The sequence below is a fragment of the Hypomesus nipponensis genome, chromosome 18 (assembly GCF_054491055.1).
Source record: "Hypomesus nipponensis isolate SF chromosome 18, ASM5449105v1, whole genome shotgun sequence".
NCBI classification, from domain to species: Eukaryota; Metazoa; Chordata; class Actinopteri; order Osmeriformes; family Osmeridae; genus Hypomesus; species Hypomesus nipponensis.
Window position 1 is genome coordinate 21790523 of NC_140378.1, and position 15292 is coordinate 21805814.

Consider the following 15292-nt stretch of genomic DNA (forward strand, 5'->3'; position numbering starts at 1 on the left):
GGTTATGTATTCACTTATCCTGTCAAGGATTAATCTTTCTCACACTTTGGAGAGAATACTGGCAAGTGCTATGGGTCCATAGTTATCAATACTTCCGATTTTACCAGCCTTGTCATATGACATCAAGTCCTCCTGGAAAAGCCTGACACAGAGTAACACAGGGAGGGCAGAGGAGAGGAAGATAGATCGATAGATATCGTAATTTTCGGATTATAAACCGCGCCTTTTGTCGCATTTTTCGACCCCGCAGTTTATATAACTATTTGTCTAATCTATGGATTTTTACAGCTAACGGCTAACGGTTAATACATGGGAGCTTCCTCAAGCAGCCATCTCTTTACCGACAACTAATTACATATAGTAATTAAACATTAAAACACCTGCGGTTTATAGTCCAGTGCGGCTTACATATGTACACATCATTCAATTTAGCTGCTGCGGCTTATATAACAATGCGCCTTATAGTCCGAAAATGACGGTAGATAGATAGATAGGGAGATGTTCTCACCAGATCGGAGGAGGCAGGGATACATGTTGTGGTCACCTGGAACAGAAAGGCAACATTACATCTAAACCTCTTAGGCCTGCCCTCTCTCTCTCTCCCTGCCCTCTCTCTCTCCCTGCCCTCTCTCTCTCCCTGCCCTCTCTCTCTCCCTGCCCTCTCTCTCTCTCTCTCTCTCTCTCTCTCTCTCTCTCTCCCTGCCCTCTCCCTCTCCCTGCCCTCTCCCTCTCCCTGCCCTCTTCCTCTCTGTCTCTCCCTGCCCTCTTCCTCTCTGTCTCTCCCTGCCTTCCTCTCTGTCTCTCTTCCTGCCTTCCTCTCTCTCTCTCTCTCTCTCTCTCTCTCTCTCTCTCCCTCCCTGCCCTCTCTCTCCATGCCCTATCTCCCTCTCCCTGCCCTCTTCCTCTCTGTCTCTCCCTGCCCTCTTCCTGTCTGTCTCTCCCTGCCTTCCTCTCTGTCTCTCTTCCTGCCTTCCTCTCTCTCTCTCTCTCTCTCTCTCTCTCTCTCTCTCTCTCTCTCTCTCTCCCTCCCTCCCTGCCCTCTCTCTCCATGCCCTATCTCTCTCTCCCTGCCCTCTCTCTCTCCCTGCCCTCTCCCTACATTGACTTTGACATTTACATGTATTCATTTAGCAGACGCTTTGATCCAAAGCGACTTCCAAGAGAGAGCTTTACAAAGTGCATAGGTCACTGATAACAACAAGATAGCCCCAAAACATTGCGGGTAACGAAAACATGAAGCACATATTGTGAACAACCAAAATAAGTGTACTGGCAAGCAACAGTAAAAAATAAGACTAAAATGAAATATTTTGCAGCGAGTACAACAGTTTAAATCAGTTACCACTAACCAACAAGAGCAACAAGTCTCTAAGCAAGAGTCATTGTGATCCTTGAGGAAACTAGCATTGGGTCCAGCAAACCATTCCTAAGTACCGTTGTACTCCCTGCCTTTCTCTCTCTCTCCCTACGCCGTCTTCCTCCTCTCTCTCTCTCTCTCTCTCTCTCTCTCTCTCTCTCTCTCTCTCTCTCTCTCTATTTTCATTTCATTGGGCTTTATTTGGATGAAAGAACAAATGTTCATATTGCAAAAGCAACGGTGGTATTACTGAAATATTCTATTCTATATAATAAATATGTATACATCCTTATATTTATACACACATACATACAAACACACACACATATATACACAAACATATACACCCACACATGCACACACATAATAATTTGTTAATTGACATTTACATTTATATTTATGCATTTAGCAGACGCCTTTATCCAAAGTGACTTCCAAGAGTGAAATTTGTGAAAAAACAAATAAGTGCCAAAGGGAAGACCCATAAGAGCATGCATTAATTATCAAACATGTGGGGAAAAGCTTAGTCAACAGGAGAGATGAGACAGAAAAACACAGATAAGAGTCTGTCTGTCTGTAGTGGTGAATGTGTGTAGTGGTGTGTGTCCTGTGTAGTAGTGTGTGTAGTGGTGTGTGTCCTGTGTAGTAGTGTGTGTAGTGGTGTGTGTCCTGTGTAGTAGTGTGTGTAGTGGTGTGTGTCCTGTATAGTAGTGTGTGTAGTGTTGTGTGTAGTAGTGTGTGTAGTAGTGTGTGTAGTGTTGTGTGTAGTAGTGTGTGTAGTAGTGTGTGTCCTGTGTAGTGTTGTGTGTAGTGGTGTGTGTAGTGTGGGTGTAGTGGTGTGTGTAGTGTGTGTGTAGTGGTGTGTGTAGTAATGTGTGTAGTAGTGTGTGTATTTGTGTGAGTGTGTGTGTGTAGTGTGTGTGTAGTGGTGTGTGTAGTGGTGTGTGTAGTGGTGTGTGTAGTGGTGTGTGTAGTGTGTGTGTAGTGGTGTGTGTAGTGTGTGTGTAGTGGTGTGTGTAGTAGTGTGTGTAGTGGTGTGTGTAGTGGTGTGTGTAGTGGTGTGTGTAGTGGTGTGTGTAGTGTGTGTGTAGTGGTGTGTGTAGTAGTGTGTGTAGTGGTGTGTGTAGTAGTGTGTGTAGTGTGTGTGTAGTGGTGTGTGTGTTGCCTACAGGAGGGGCTGGTGTGGTGTGGTGTGTGTAGTGGTGTGTGTAGTGGTGTGTGTAGTAGTGTGTGTAGTGTGTGTGTAGTGGTGTGTGTGTTGCCTACAGGAGGGGCTGGTGTGGTGTGGTGTGGAAACAGAACTCCTTATCTGGATGTTTCATTGTGCTCTTCAGGAAGTGACACAAGCCTTGAGGGGTGTGTCTTCCCTGTTTGTGATCAAAATACTATCTTTGAAACTAGGGAGAGAGGAGTACAACAGAGGAGGGAAGAGAGTTGGAGGGAGGAGAAGAAATGGACGGAAGAAAGAGAGGAAGGAGAAAAGAGAGGAAAGAGGAGAGTTGGAGGGAGGAGAGATGGAGGGAGGAGAGATGGAAGGGTTTGTTTTCGGTCTTATGATGTGAGCCAACAGCAACACAGCAGACAAGAAGCAGGAACAACACGATATGACAGGATATGACACGGCACACAGGATGTAGAGGAACAGTGCAAACATCAAACTATTCCTGAACAACCACAACATGGAAATAACGAGGAACCCCCCTCCTCTTTCTTTCCTCTCTCTTTCCCCTCTCTCCCTCTTTCTTTCTTTCTCTCTTTTCCCCCTCTCTCTTTCTTTCTATACCCAACCCTAACCCTAACAGTAACAGTTCTATACCTCCTCCTCTCCTTTCCAAAATATTTCCATGATTGTCTTTTTGTTTCCATCAGCCTCTCTCACTGTCTCTCTTATTCTCTCTCTCTGTCTCTCTTATTCTTTCTCTCTGTCTCTCTTATTCTCTCTCTCTGTCTCTCTTATTCTCTCTCTCTGTCTCTCTTATTCTTTCTCTCTGTCTCTCTTATTCTCTCTCTCTGTCTCTCTTATTCTTTCTCTCTGTCTCTCTTATTCTCTCTCTCTGTCTCTCTTATTCTCTCTCTCTGTCTCTCTTATTCTCTCTCTCTGTCTCTCTTATTCTCTCTCTCTGTCTCTCTTATTCTCTCTCTCTGTCTCTCTTATTCTTTCTCTCTGTCTCTCTTATTCTCTCTCTCTGTCTCTCTTATTCTCTCTCTCTGTTTCTCTTATTCTCTCTCTCTGTCTCTCTTATTCTCTCTCTGTTTCTCTCTCTCTTCTATACCTCCCTTCCCCCTTTCTGCATTTTCCTTTTTTTCCCACCAATCCAGTGTATGAGTGTGTGAGTTTGTAAGGGGCCTGCAGCAGGGGAAATTTACTCTCGAACAAACACAGTAGATTCCATCTCCCGGGCCAACCCTTACACACACCACCCTTACACACACACCTCCACCCTTACACACACACCTCCACCCTTACACACACCTCCACCCTTACACACACACCTCCACCCTTACACACACCACCCTTACACACACACCTCCACCCTTACACACACATCTCCTACTGTCCTCCACCCCTCTTTCTCCATGCATCCCTCCCTCCCTCCCTCTCTCCCTCTCTCCCTCTCTCTCTCTTCCTCCACCCATTCTCTCGCCCTCTTCATGTCCCTAGAGCCTAACCCCAGAACCCAGATCCTGGAATCTGACACTTGCCAGACCAGACCAGACTATCCCAGACTAGACCAGGCCAGACCAGATTAGCCTAGACTATACCAGACCAGGCCAGACTAGCCCAGACTAGACCAGGCCAGACTAGCCCAGACAAAACCAGGCCAGACCAAACTAAACCAGACTATACCAGACCAGGACTACAGCTGGCAGAGACAGAGAGACATTTCTCTGGCATCTCTTCTGACTGTATGACACAGTAAACAGTAACCGCAACAACACACACACACACACACACACACAAACACACACACAAACATAAACACACATGTATACACACATAAACAAATACAGGAATTCACCCAGTCTCCCTTCTCCAAATCAAACAGAGATTTTGGACAAAAATAAACACAAGTAAACAAACATCATTAGCATCACTGAAACCCTCCCCTCTGCACTCCCTCTTCTCCTCTCCTCTCCCCACCCCTCCCCCCCTGCTCTCCCCCGCACCCCCCACCCCCCACCTCCCACCTCCCTCCCTCCCTCCCTCCTCCTCTCCTCCCTCCCCCACCTCCGAACCCCGTTCCTCCCCCTACCTCCTCCACTCCCTCCTCTCTATTCCGCCCTTCCTTCTCTCTCCCCCCTCGACCCCTCCTTCCCAGCAGACCATATTTTCCAGCTCTAGATAAGGGGGGACTGTTCTCTCTGAGCAGAGCAGGGGAAGAACACACTTAAATAAAACAGCCAGTGTTTTGGCTGTTGTGTGTGTGCGCATGTGTGTGTGTCTTACCTTAGCTTCACATTTTCTGTGGGTGGCTGTTTTACACACTGAGAAAATAAAGAGAGAAGGGGAGAAGGAAAGAGTTAATTAAAAAACTTTTGCTGATGTAAGACAATGGTAGAGGGAGAGAGAGACAGAGAGGGAGGGAGGGAGACAGAGAGAGACAATTATAGAGGGACATAGAGAGACAGAGAGGGAGACAGAGAGAGACAGAGAGAGGGACAGAGAGGGAGACAGAGAGAGACAGAAAGGGAGATAGAGTGAGAGACAGAGAGGGAGATAGAGTGAGAGACAGAGAGGGAAATAGAGTGAGAGACAGAGAGATCACCTCTGCAGAAGGAGCCCACATAATCCACACTCTGCCGACACACACAACACTGACGCCTCTTCTTAAAGGTCTTCTCCTTGAAGGCATGGGGCTCCCCTTTCCCCACCTACCACAAAGAGAGGGGTATTCACAGGTCAGACATACACCTGTAAACACATCCTGTCTCGTCAGGCATATTACATTTTGACAGTTCTGCTCTGTCTGGTTCTGCTGTCTGGTTCTGCTGTGTCTGATTCTGCTGTCTGGTTCTGCTGTCTGGTTCTGCTCTGTCTGGTTCTGCTGTCTAGTTCTGCTCTGTCTGGTTCTGCTCTGTCTGGTTCTGCTGTCTGGTTCTGCTGTGTCTGGTTCTGCTGTCTGGTTCTGCTCTGTCTGGTTCTGCTCTGTCTGGTTCTGCTGTCTGGTTCTGCTCTGTCTGGTTCTGCTGTCTAGTTCTGGGTCTACTGTCTTGTTCTGGTTCTACTGTCTGGTTCTGCTGTCTTGTTCTGGTTCTACTGTCTGCTTCTACTGTCTGGTTCTACTGTCTGGTTCTACTTTTTTCTGCGAGGGACAGATATTTTTACTTTCTTTAATGTGGGGCCAGGTCGGTCTGTAACAAAAAATTACATGTGCTAGATTCTACCAGTATTATTGCGGAGATTTTATTATAATTTTAAATGTATTTATTATGCTAAATGAGTTTGTTATCTTTGTTATGCTCCGTACATCTGCCTTAAAAGAACATTATGCTGTTGAATCTGCTGTCTGATTCTGGTTTTACTGTCTGGTTCTGCTGTCTGGTTTGGGGTTCTACTGTCTGGTTCTGCTGTCTGGTTCTACTGTCTGGTTCTGCTCTGTTTGGTTCTACTGTTTGGTTCTGCTGTCTGGTTCTACTGTCTGGTTCTGCTCTGTCTGGTTCTGCTCTATTTGGTTCTGCTGTCTGGTTCTACTGTCTGGTTCTGCTGTCTGGTTCTACTGTTTGGTTCTGCTGTCTGGTTCTGCTGTCTGGTTCTACTGTCTGGTTCTGCTCTGTTTGGTTCTACTGTTTGGTTCTGCTGTCTGGTTCTACTGTCTGGTTCTACTGTCTAGTTCTGCTCTTTCAGGTTCTGCTCTGTTTGGTTCTGCTGTCTGGTTCTACTGTCTGGTTCTGCTGTCTGGTTCTGCTTTGTTTGGTTCTGCTGTCTGGTTCTGGTGTGTGTGAGAGTGTGTCTGTGAGAGTGAGTGTGTGAATGTGAGTGCGCATGTGTGCCTGTGAGTGTGAGTGTGTGTGTCCGGAGGGTGGGACAGGCAGCAGTGGAACAGAGACAGCTTGTTCCAGAGGTGAGGTCAGTGCTACAGTGTGACACATTTCCTGTTCCTGCTGTACACACCAGCCCTTCCTCCCTCACTGGCATAACCCTAACCCCCTCCCCTCCTGAGGCTAACAGACTAGGATACAAGGAGACTAGGAGACTAGTATAAGAGAGGGTTTAAGGCTAATACGGAAGGTTACAGGCTAGTAGTTAGGGTTAGAGGCTAGTAGGGAGGGTTAGAGGCAATTAACAAGGGTTAAAGGCTAGTGGAGAGGCCAGGGAGGGTTAGAGGCTAGAGAAGAGGCCAGGGAACATTAGAGGCTAGTGAGGAGGCCAGCAGGGAAGGTTAGAGGCTAGAGAGGAGGCCAGGCAATGTTAGAGGCTAGTGAGGAGAACAGCAGGGAAGGTTAGAGGCTAGAGAGGAGGCCAGGGAATGTTAGAGGCTAGAGAGGAGGCCAGGGAATGTTAGAGGCTAGAGAGGAGGCCAGCAGGGAAGGTTAGAGGCTAGAGAGGAGGCCAGGGAATGTTAGAGGCTAGAGAGGAGGCTAGGGAATGTTAGAAGCTAGAGAGGAGGCCAGGGAATGTTAAAGGCTAGAGAGGAGGCCAGCAGGGTTAGGGTTAGAGGCTAGCAGACTGGACAATGTTATCATGTCTCCTCAGCCTGGCAGACAACACTGACAGGGAACTCTACTGAGACACACACATATTTACACACACACGTTTATACACACACACTCTCACACACACATGTTCATACACATGTTCATACACATGTTCATACACATGTTCATACACATGTTCATACACATGTTCATACACATGTTCATACACATCTAACAGACGTGGTCTTGCTTCGTCAGAGGTATATGGGCCGATGTTCGCCCCTCACTGGGGTGGAACATGGCACCTCTTACCTCCAGAGCGGGACCACTACCAGCTACGCCAACGAAAAGCTAGCTATTTGTTGACGCGAGTGGCTTGTTATATACCTGAGGAGTCAGTTTCACCGATACACACCGGCTACACACACGTACACATTTATTCATTTAGCAGACACTTTTATCCAAAGCGACTTCCAAGAGAGAGCTATACAAAAACTGCATAGGTCAATAATCATATCAATGAGATATGCACGTTGCACGAAGCAACTTGCAATCGTCATTGGATGGCCTTTATAAATGACAGAGGTAATGACACAGCAGAACTGCCCAAGGTGGGAGAGGAGGGGGAGAGGGGTAGAGGAGGGGGAGAGGAGGGTGCGTCATATGACTGGCCTCTAATTTCTGCAGGAGACGGTCTGGGCTCGGGATCCTCTGACGCGTATTACGGACAGAAGTTGCTTTCCCCGTCATTTAATACAACCGCGTAACGGCAATTTGGTAAAAACTCACAACCCTAAAAGAACCAGCACGAACCAGTAGAAACCCTCAGAACAGGCTAGAAACAAGATCCCAAGTTCTCCCATCCTACTGCGCACAAACATGCTCTACTGTCCATGAGACGGAGGAACATCAGCTTGGTCAGAAATCATTCAGTAAATAGGTTTACGACGAGCGTGAGCGCAGCTGGGACACGCCATCCTTCTGTCAGATACAGCCCGAGCGTGCGCGCGTGCCTGTCCGAGCTCTTGCTGTCCAGGGAAGCATCGTACAGCCGGAGTACCCCCATGCTCTGTTGCGCAACTACACAATTACAGATATATTTATACCAGTATCATTAACATAACAGTAAAGATAAAAGCCGATCCGTTCTTACCTTAGTACTCATGATGTCTTTCAGTCCAAGTTTTAGACTTTTGTCAATTTTTTATTCTGAAGAAGTCTTACATTCTACTGAAAAGTCCTCAAAACATAGTTCGCCACTGGGAGTTGAGTTGTTGTCGTGAGCCCCGTCCTCCCTCCGTGCTCCAGGGATGGGCGGAGTTAAAGAGGCAAGGCGAGTGCAGATTATGTTACTGGAATTCCTTGCTGTGATTGGTCAAATGAGGGAGGGCAAAGAAAAGGATTTATTGGCTAAAAGTGAGAATTAGGTATGTGATTTCTGGAGGGAGCAAGTCAAATTATTCCGACAACGCATGTTAAAAAGCATGAGGGCCATAATGTTTTTTCATATGATACTATGCAACTGGTTAGCAGACCAAACCTGATTGGTTGTTCCTCTCACCTCGCCGGCAGGACAAGTCATTAGAACGATCACGTCAGCTGCCTTTGGCGGGACTAGGAGGCCCTCAATTATACACAGGACCGCGCGGACCAGCACGCTCTTTACCCACTCGTATTACAACAGATCAATTATTTGTTTGTTAACATTCGGGATGCGCGCGCAATGTTGTTGTAGAAAGCCGGGAAAGGGTGGCATTTTAAATGGCAAAAGGACCACAAAGATAATACAAATAGTTCGATTTAAAATACCAAAAAGGTTGAGGAGGACAGCGATTACCCATTGATCTGTTGCCTCAGAATTTCGATTTGGGTTCCGCATAGTCGAGCAGCAACCATGTCTTCACGTCATGTCACAAAGTTAATAATTTTACAGTTTTACAGTCAATTCTACATCTAAAAAGTGGAGCAGGGCAGATTTCAAAAGACATGGGGATTCTGCTTTTAACCCAGCTGGTCCGATTAATTTTCTGATTCGTTTAAACTGGCAATCTGAGTGAGACTGCGTCCCGCTACACTGTTTTAGCCTCAGTCAGACTCGCTCACTCATTTTGTGCACAATGTTGTATTTCACTCCATTCTACACCAGAAACGTTGGGGAGGACTGCCTTATGTAGATGCGAGCTTGATGAAGATAGCCAGCATCTCGGGTTTCTCTAACCGTGCCTGTTTCATTTGTCAATTGCCTGAGAAAGCGACCTCCTTTAGCCAGGCTAGTTTTGCCCGATCACTTTGTCAGGCTATTTAAGGGTATTGGGGTCAAGTGACTTTTGTGCATAGACAAGTGAAACGTAAATGTATTTGTCCAAAGGCCAAGAGCCTCAAAAGGTTAATATCAAGCCCTGCAATCCAATGGCCATAGATATATGATGACCTAGCCTGGCTGCCAGCCCACCTTCTCCCCGCCCACAAAAAAATTTGGTCGGGAAGTTGGGTCTGGAGGGTCTCGTATTGGGAACAACTACATAAAACCAGGATCTGGGCGGACCAATGAAATTGCCAGGGCGGGCTTTATACGATGATGGACAGATGATCAACAGTAATGTAATCAACAACGTTACGAAAGAGCCCTTGGGTTGAATTCGTTTTCAACAAACAACATATTACGTTGCTCTGATTGGTTGTAGGTCTATCCAATTGAGCGAAGAGGCATTTGTTTTACGATCTCGGTTGAAACACGCCCGTAGTCACAGCCCAACGGAGAGTTTTCAGACTCATATTCTGACTAGAATTATGAGTATGACAACGTCAGGCTAATGATGACCTGATCGACACTCCAAGTGTAACAGACTGGGGAGAAGTTCGTCTTTTGCAACCGACATGCGCAGATGAGCCTGCTTGACAGTTGTGTGACGTAGGTTGATAATTGGTCAATTAGCACGGGGAACAGAAGCCTCGTGGGTTTATGCCACATTTAGTTTGATAGCGACATCTAGTGGTGTAAATGTGTAACTACAGCAACAACAACAAAACTGACGCAGAACTATCAACATTTACACAAAAAAGTACCTAGGGTTCTGTCCTCTTGCAGAGAAACTGTAATTGGCAAACCAGTTAAATTATTTTAATCTGTCCTGGGTACAGCCCATATATTGTAAAAACACTAGACACAGTAACTGCCCCAGGGGGCGCCGCCAATAATTTTGGGCCCCATGAAAAAAACAACAACGAAAAATGAAACAACGATAATTTCTATTAGTTTTTCAATTCTGTCAATCAGGTACCCTTGGAATTGTATTAACTTTTCCACCCCATACGGCGCCCCTGAACAGCCCCTCAAAAGTGAAGCCAAAGCATCTTGATTGCCTCCTGATGTCTGGCTGCGGTATAGGTCATAATCCCGCCCCCCCATGTTACCGGATGGGTGATGAAACAACAAAAAAACAAAACAACAAAAAAATCGTGCACGTCTAATACAGTTTTTTCAAATATGGTTTCTGTCGTTAAAGGTAGTTCTTATCACGCTGTTGTCTTCTAACTCTTGGTTTTTAATTTGTTGTTTGACAATATAAAAAGGGGTTAGTGTGTGCTTGTGATTGGGTCGGGCGAGTGCCAATCGGGACCTAGATACCGTGCCTCCACCACCCAATCACTACTGTGCAGACTCTGGCTCTAAATGACATCACCAGCGCAAGATGGCAGCACCCGTATCTGGGATATTTTGGCTTCATTTTCATCCAGTGTGAGGAAGTGGAGTTGTTACCCCTTGGTACAGCCTAGTAACTGGAGGTACTGGTGCATGCTGGGTAGAAGACAGGGTGCATGCTGGGTAGAGACACAAGGTGCATGCTGAGTAGAGAGACAAGGTGCATGCTGGGTAGAGAGACAGAGTGCATGCTGGGTAAAGAGACAGGGTGCATGCTGGGTAGAGACGAGGAGGAGAGTTGAAAAGGGAGGAGGGGGACTGGGGAAGGGTTGAGGGTGAGGGTAAGGAGAGGTGGAGGGAGGCGGGGGACTGGGGAAGGGGTGAGGGTAAGGAGAGGTGAGAAGGGAGGAGGGGGACTGGGGAAGGGGTGAGGGTTAGGAGAGCTGAGGAGGGAGGAGGGGGACTGGGGAAGGGATGAGGGTGGGGGTAGGGAGAGGTGAAGGGAGGAGGGGGACTGGGGAAGGGGTGAGGGTGGGGTTAGGGAGAGGTGGAGGGAGGAAGGGGGACTGGGGAAGGGTGAGGGTGGGGGTAAGGAGAGGTGGAGGGAGGAGGGGGACTGGGGAAGGGGTGAGGTATTTGCTCATCTTCCTGGTATTTCCTGCCCAGTAAAACATGTCTGTAGCTACATCTCCGCTGGACCATGGTGATGAAGAAAGGATGGAGGAGGAGGGATGAGAGGTTGGGGAGAGAGTATGTAAGTGCAGGGGCACCTCTGCAGGACAGGAAGCTGGGGGGCTGGAGCTGGTGGAGGGGATCCAGCTGTTGGCCTGGGAACTGAAGTCAGGGTCACATTCTCAACTACAAATAGAAGAGAAGCAGATTGATGTCTGGAGAAATGGAGATAGAGGAAGACAGAGAAAGATAGAGATAGAGATTGAGATAGGGACAAAGAGGTAGACAGAGAGAAAAAGATACCGAGATAGAGACAGTTACAAACAGAGATAGAGAGGTAGAGACATAGAGAAAGAGAAATAGAGAGAGTAAGGGGGAGGAGAGGGAGGGGGGAGGAGAGGGAGAGGGAGAGGGAGGGGGAGGGGGAGGGGGAGGGGGAGGGGGAGGGGGAGGAGAGTGAGAGGGAGGCTGTGTTGTGGAGGAATGATTATGCAAGACAGCACTAAGCCAAAGAGTTGATGAATAACAGCTGTTGAAGAAGAAAGGGTGCTGGAATGAAGGAGAGAACAAGTTAGAGACAGAGAGAGGGAGGGAGAGAGGGAGGGGAGAGAGAAAGGATTGAAGAGAGGGTGGGAGAGAGGGAGGGAGAGAGGATGGAAGAGAGGAAGGGACGGAGAGGATGGAAGAGAGGGTGGGAGAGAGGGAGGGACGGAGAGGATGGAAGAGAGGGTGGGAGAGAGGGAGGGAGAGAGGGTGGTAGATACTCAAGTGTTCTGGTGTTCTAAGGTTCTAACACTGGAGTCTAGGGTTCTATCACTCTTGTGTTCTTATGAGCTCACTCACTCCATGACAGCAACGTGTGAAAAACTGTTAATCCTCCACAAGCGTAAAAAAAAGTAAAATAATTTCCTAGTCCCTTGACCCCCTCTCCTGCCCCTGTCCCCGCTGCCACAGTCCCCCCCTGCTGCCCCTGCTTATTGTAGTGGGTTATGGTTAGAGCTTACTGGGTTAGCACTTGGTCTGGCTCTGCAAGAGAGAGAGCTGTGTGACTGTCTGTCCACCTGTCTGTCTGTTTCTGTCTGTCTCTCCGTTCACCTGTCTGTCTATCTCTGTGTCTGACTGTCTGTCTCTGAGTCTGTCTGTCTGTCCGTCCCCCTGTCTGTTTGTCCGTCCCCCTGTCTGTTTGTCTGTCTGTAACCACATCTCAGCTACCAGACACAGTGTAAAGTAACATCTCACCTACCAGACAGTGTAAAGTAACATCTCAGCTACCAGACACAATGTAAAGTAACATCTCACCTACCAGACAGTGTAAAGTAACATCTGTACTACCAGACACAGTGTAAAGTAACATCTCATTCATCAGATACAGTGTAAAGTAACATCTCAGCTACCAGACACAATGTAAAGTAACATCTCACCTACCAGACAGTGTAAAGTAACATCTGTACTACCAGACACAGTGTAAAGTAACATCTCATTTATCAGATACAGTGTAAAGTAACATCTCAGCAACCAGACACAAAAAAGAGAGACAGAAAGAAAACAGAGAAGCCTAATTGAGTAGATTAAAGCGGAGTGGAGTACAATAGACAACAGAACAGTATAGGAGAGTCCTCATCAAGTCTTCATCAACGATGCAAACTTTTGTTTCAAAACCTTTTCTTCACACACAGTGAAAGCCGCTGATAGTCACGTGTGTGTAAAAGAGACAGCCGGCATGGAGGAACTAGACATGCTAGCAACCACACTGACATAACGCCTCTGATTCCAGAACACCGGTCGCTGTTCTAATGGCTTGCAAGCCATTAGAACAGCAACCCCTGGTCACAGTTTTTGATAGGTCACCGATTTCGGTACATCACCGGCATGCTGTCAAAGCACACAGAGCAGCAGCACTATGCCGGCTTTGTTTGGTTCAGTGTAAACAAGCAAAGCAGACGTAGTGGCAGGTTTTCTTTACGGCAACTTCGCAGGGCCTTTGGCAGCGGGACACGACAGCTGCTCAAGACTTTGGCCTCCAGATCAAGGTTTCCACAATGCACTGCACATGCTGGAGCATGGGGAATAACACCAGATGTCACACACACATGCTCGCACACACACATGCTTGCACACACACATACAGACAAACAAATGCACACAAAAAAATTCACATTCTCAGATGCGTTCACACCCCAACACTTGTACACAGCCGAAGCCAGCACAAACACATAAAATAACTAGTATACTAACACCACATCTCAGTGATGCTGTCCACAACAGCGCTATTGTTTCCCACTAGCTGTTGCTGCCTCCAGCGATGTCATACAAAAACAGCCTAGATAGATGCATCCTGCCTTTGGCTTGGACAAACATTCTGGAAACCTAAAAGTAGTTGATATTTTAACAAGCTAATGCAACCCCCCCCCCCCAACCGCCCCCTGGTCTCACCTTGGTCTGCTTCATGGTTCCCCCGCCCTGGGGGCTGTGTCTTGGGGCCCTGCCTTGGGGGCTGTGTCTTGGGGCCCTGCCTTGGGGGCTGTGTCTTGGGGCCCTGCCTTGGGGGCTGTGTCTTGGGGGCCCCGGCCTTAGCTCCAGGGCTGTCTGGTCCTCAGCACACCAGTCCACACTCAGAGCACAACCCATAGAGACACTGCTGCTCTCTCTCTGTTTACATCTGGCCCCGCTCTCTTTCACTTGCTCTCTGTCTCTCTCTCTCTCCCTCTCAGGCTCTGTCCTCCAGCCCGGGCGACCAGGCAGCTGTTTATGCAAGGCATAAACAGGCAGCAAGGAGAAGAGTGTAGAGAGGGAGGAGAGAGGGAAGAGGGAGGAGAGAGGGAGGAGAGAGGAGAGAGGGAGGAGAGGTGAGGCCCTTCCCCCCTTCCTGGTGTTCCCTCTTGCTGTCCTGTCTGCTACTGAGTGTCTCTCTTTCTCTCTCTCTCTTTCTTTCTTTCTCTGTCATTCCCTCTCTCCCTCACTCACTCTCTCTCTCTCCTTCTCTCTCTCTTCCTCTGTCTCAAAAACACATATGCAGTACCCTCCCTGTTCATAGAGTCAAACTGATGTAAACTGTCTCTCTCAAGACTTACAATTTATACAACTTAATGTGTCTCTACTTCACACACATGCAAGCCATCTACTTTATCTCTTTCTGAGTTTCTGATTGAACACAACTGTTCTCGCTCTCCATCTCTTTCTCTTCACCTCTCCCTCTGCCTTCCACTCTGTGTCTGGCACGCACGCACACACACACACACACACAATACTTCTCTGTTTCTTGGTCCCTCAATCCATCTTAAACCCCTACTGTTTTTGTGCTCTTGCACACATATACACACACCACACATACACTCAAATGAACCACACACACATACACACTCACCAGACATTGTCTGTACTAATAGCTTTCAGAACACAAACAAACCACAAGTGTTATAGTAGGAGAAACAGTGTTGCCCCAGCTAGAGTTGATGTTGCAACACAACCAGAGTTGTCCTTGTTGTGTAGCTAATGGGACATCTGTTCGTCTCCTCTTATACCCCCTTTCCACCAAAGTGAACCGGGAGATAGTTCGGAGATGGTATTGGAGCCGGTTCGGTTCAATTTGTGAGCCTTCTAAGAACCGGTTTGCTTTTCGATGGGCTCGAGAGTGGCAACAGCTGTTACGTACCCGTCACATTGGTGCCGTGACCCGGATTTACGAGGATAGCTCAGCTAACCGCCGGAGTGAGTTTCAGAGGGGTGAGTCTAACGGAGTTAGAACCGTGAAACTCGCTCCTCAGATATATGAAAGGCCTCCCGCCAAAGAAGAGCTAGTAGCTGGTAGTGGTCACGCTGGCAAGTCGGAGGTCGTGCCAAACAAACCTTGTTGTAACGAAGCGTGGCTATGACTGTTACATACCCGTCACAAATGCTTATCTAACTAAGCTAAAACTTTATACTTCTTAGCTCTTCCGTCTGCCGTGGTGCACTCTGGGCGCCAAGAGCAGCATCGCTACAGT

At 47.7% G+C, this 15292-nt stretch overlaps 1 protein-coding gene across 1 annotated transcript in view; it reads right to left on the minus strand.

Annotated features, from left to right (window-relative positions):
• tns2a (tensin 2a) overlaps positions 1–14061 on the minus strand; it is a 34994-nt gene extending 20933 nt beyond the window's left edge. The window contains exons 1-4 of the mRNA XM_084680623.1: positions 13743–14061; positions 5125–5230; positions 4806–4843; positions 509–544 (exon numbers count right to left, since the gene is read on the minus strand). Coding sequence (XP_084536749.1) covers positions 509–544; positions 4806–4843; positions 5125–5230; positions 13743–13937 — 375 coding nt within the window. The 5' untranslated portion in view covers positions 13938–14061. The remainder of the gene's footprint in view (positions 1–508; positions 545–4805; positions 4844–5124; positions 5231–13742) is intronic.
• Positions 14062–15292: the final 1231 nt, after the last annotated feature.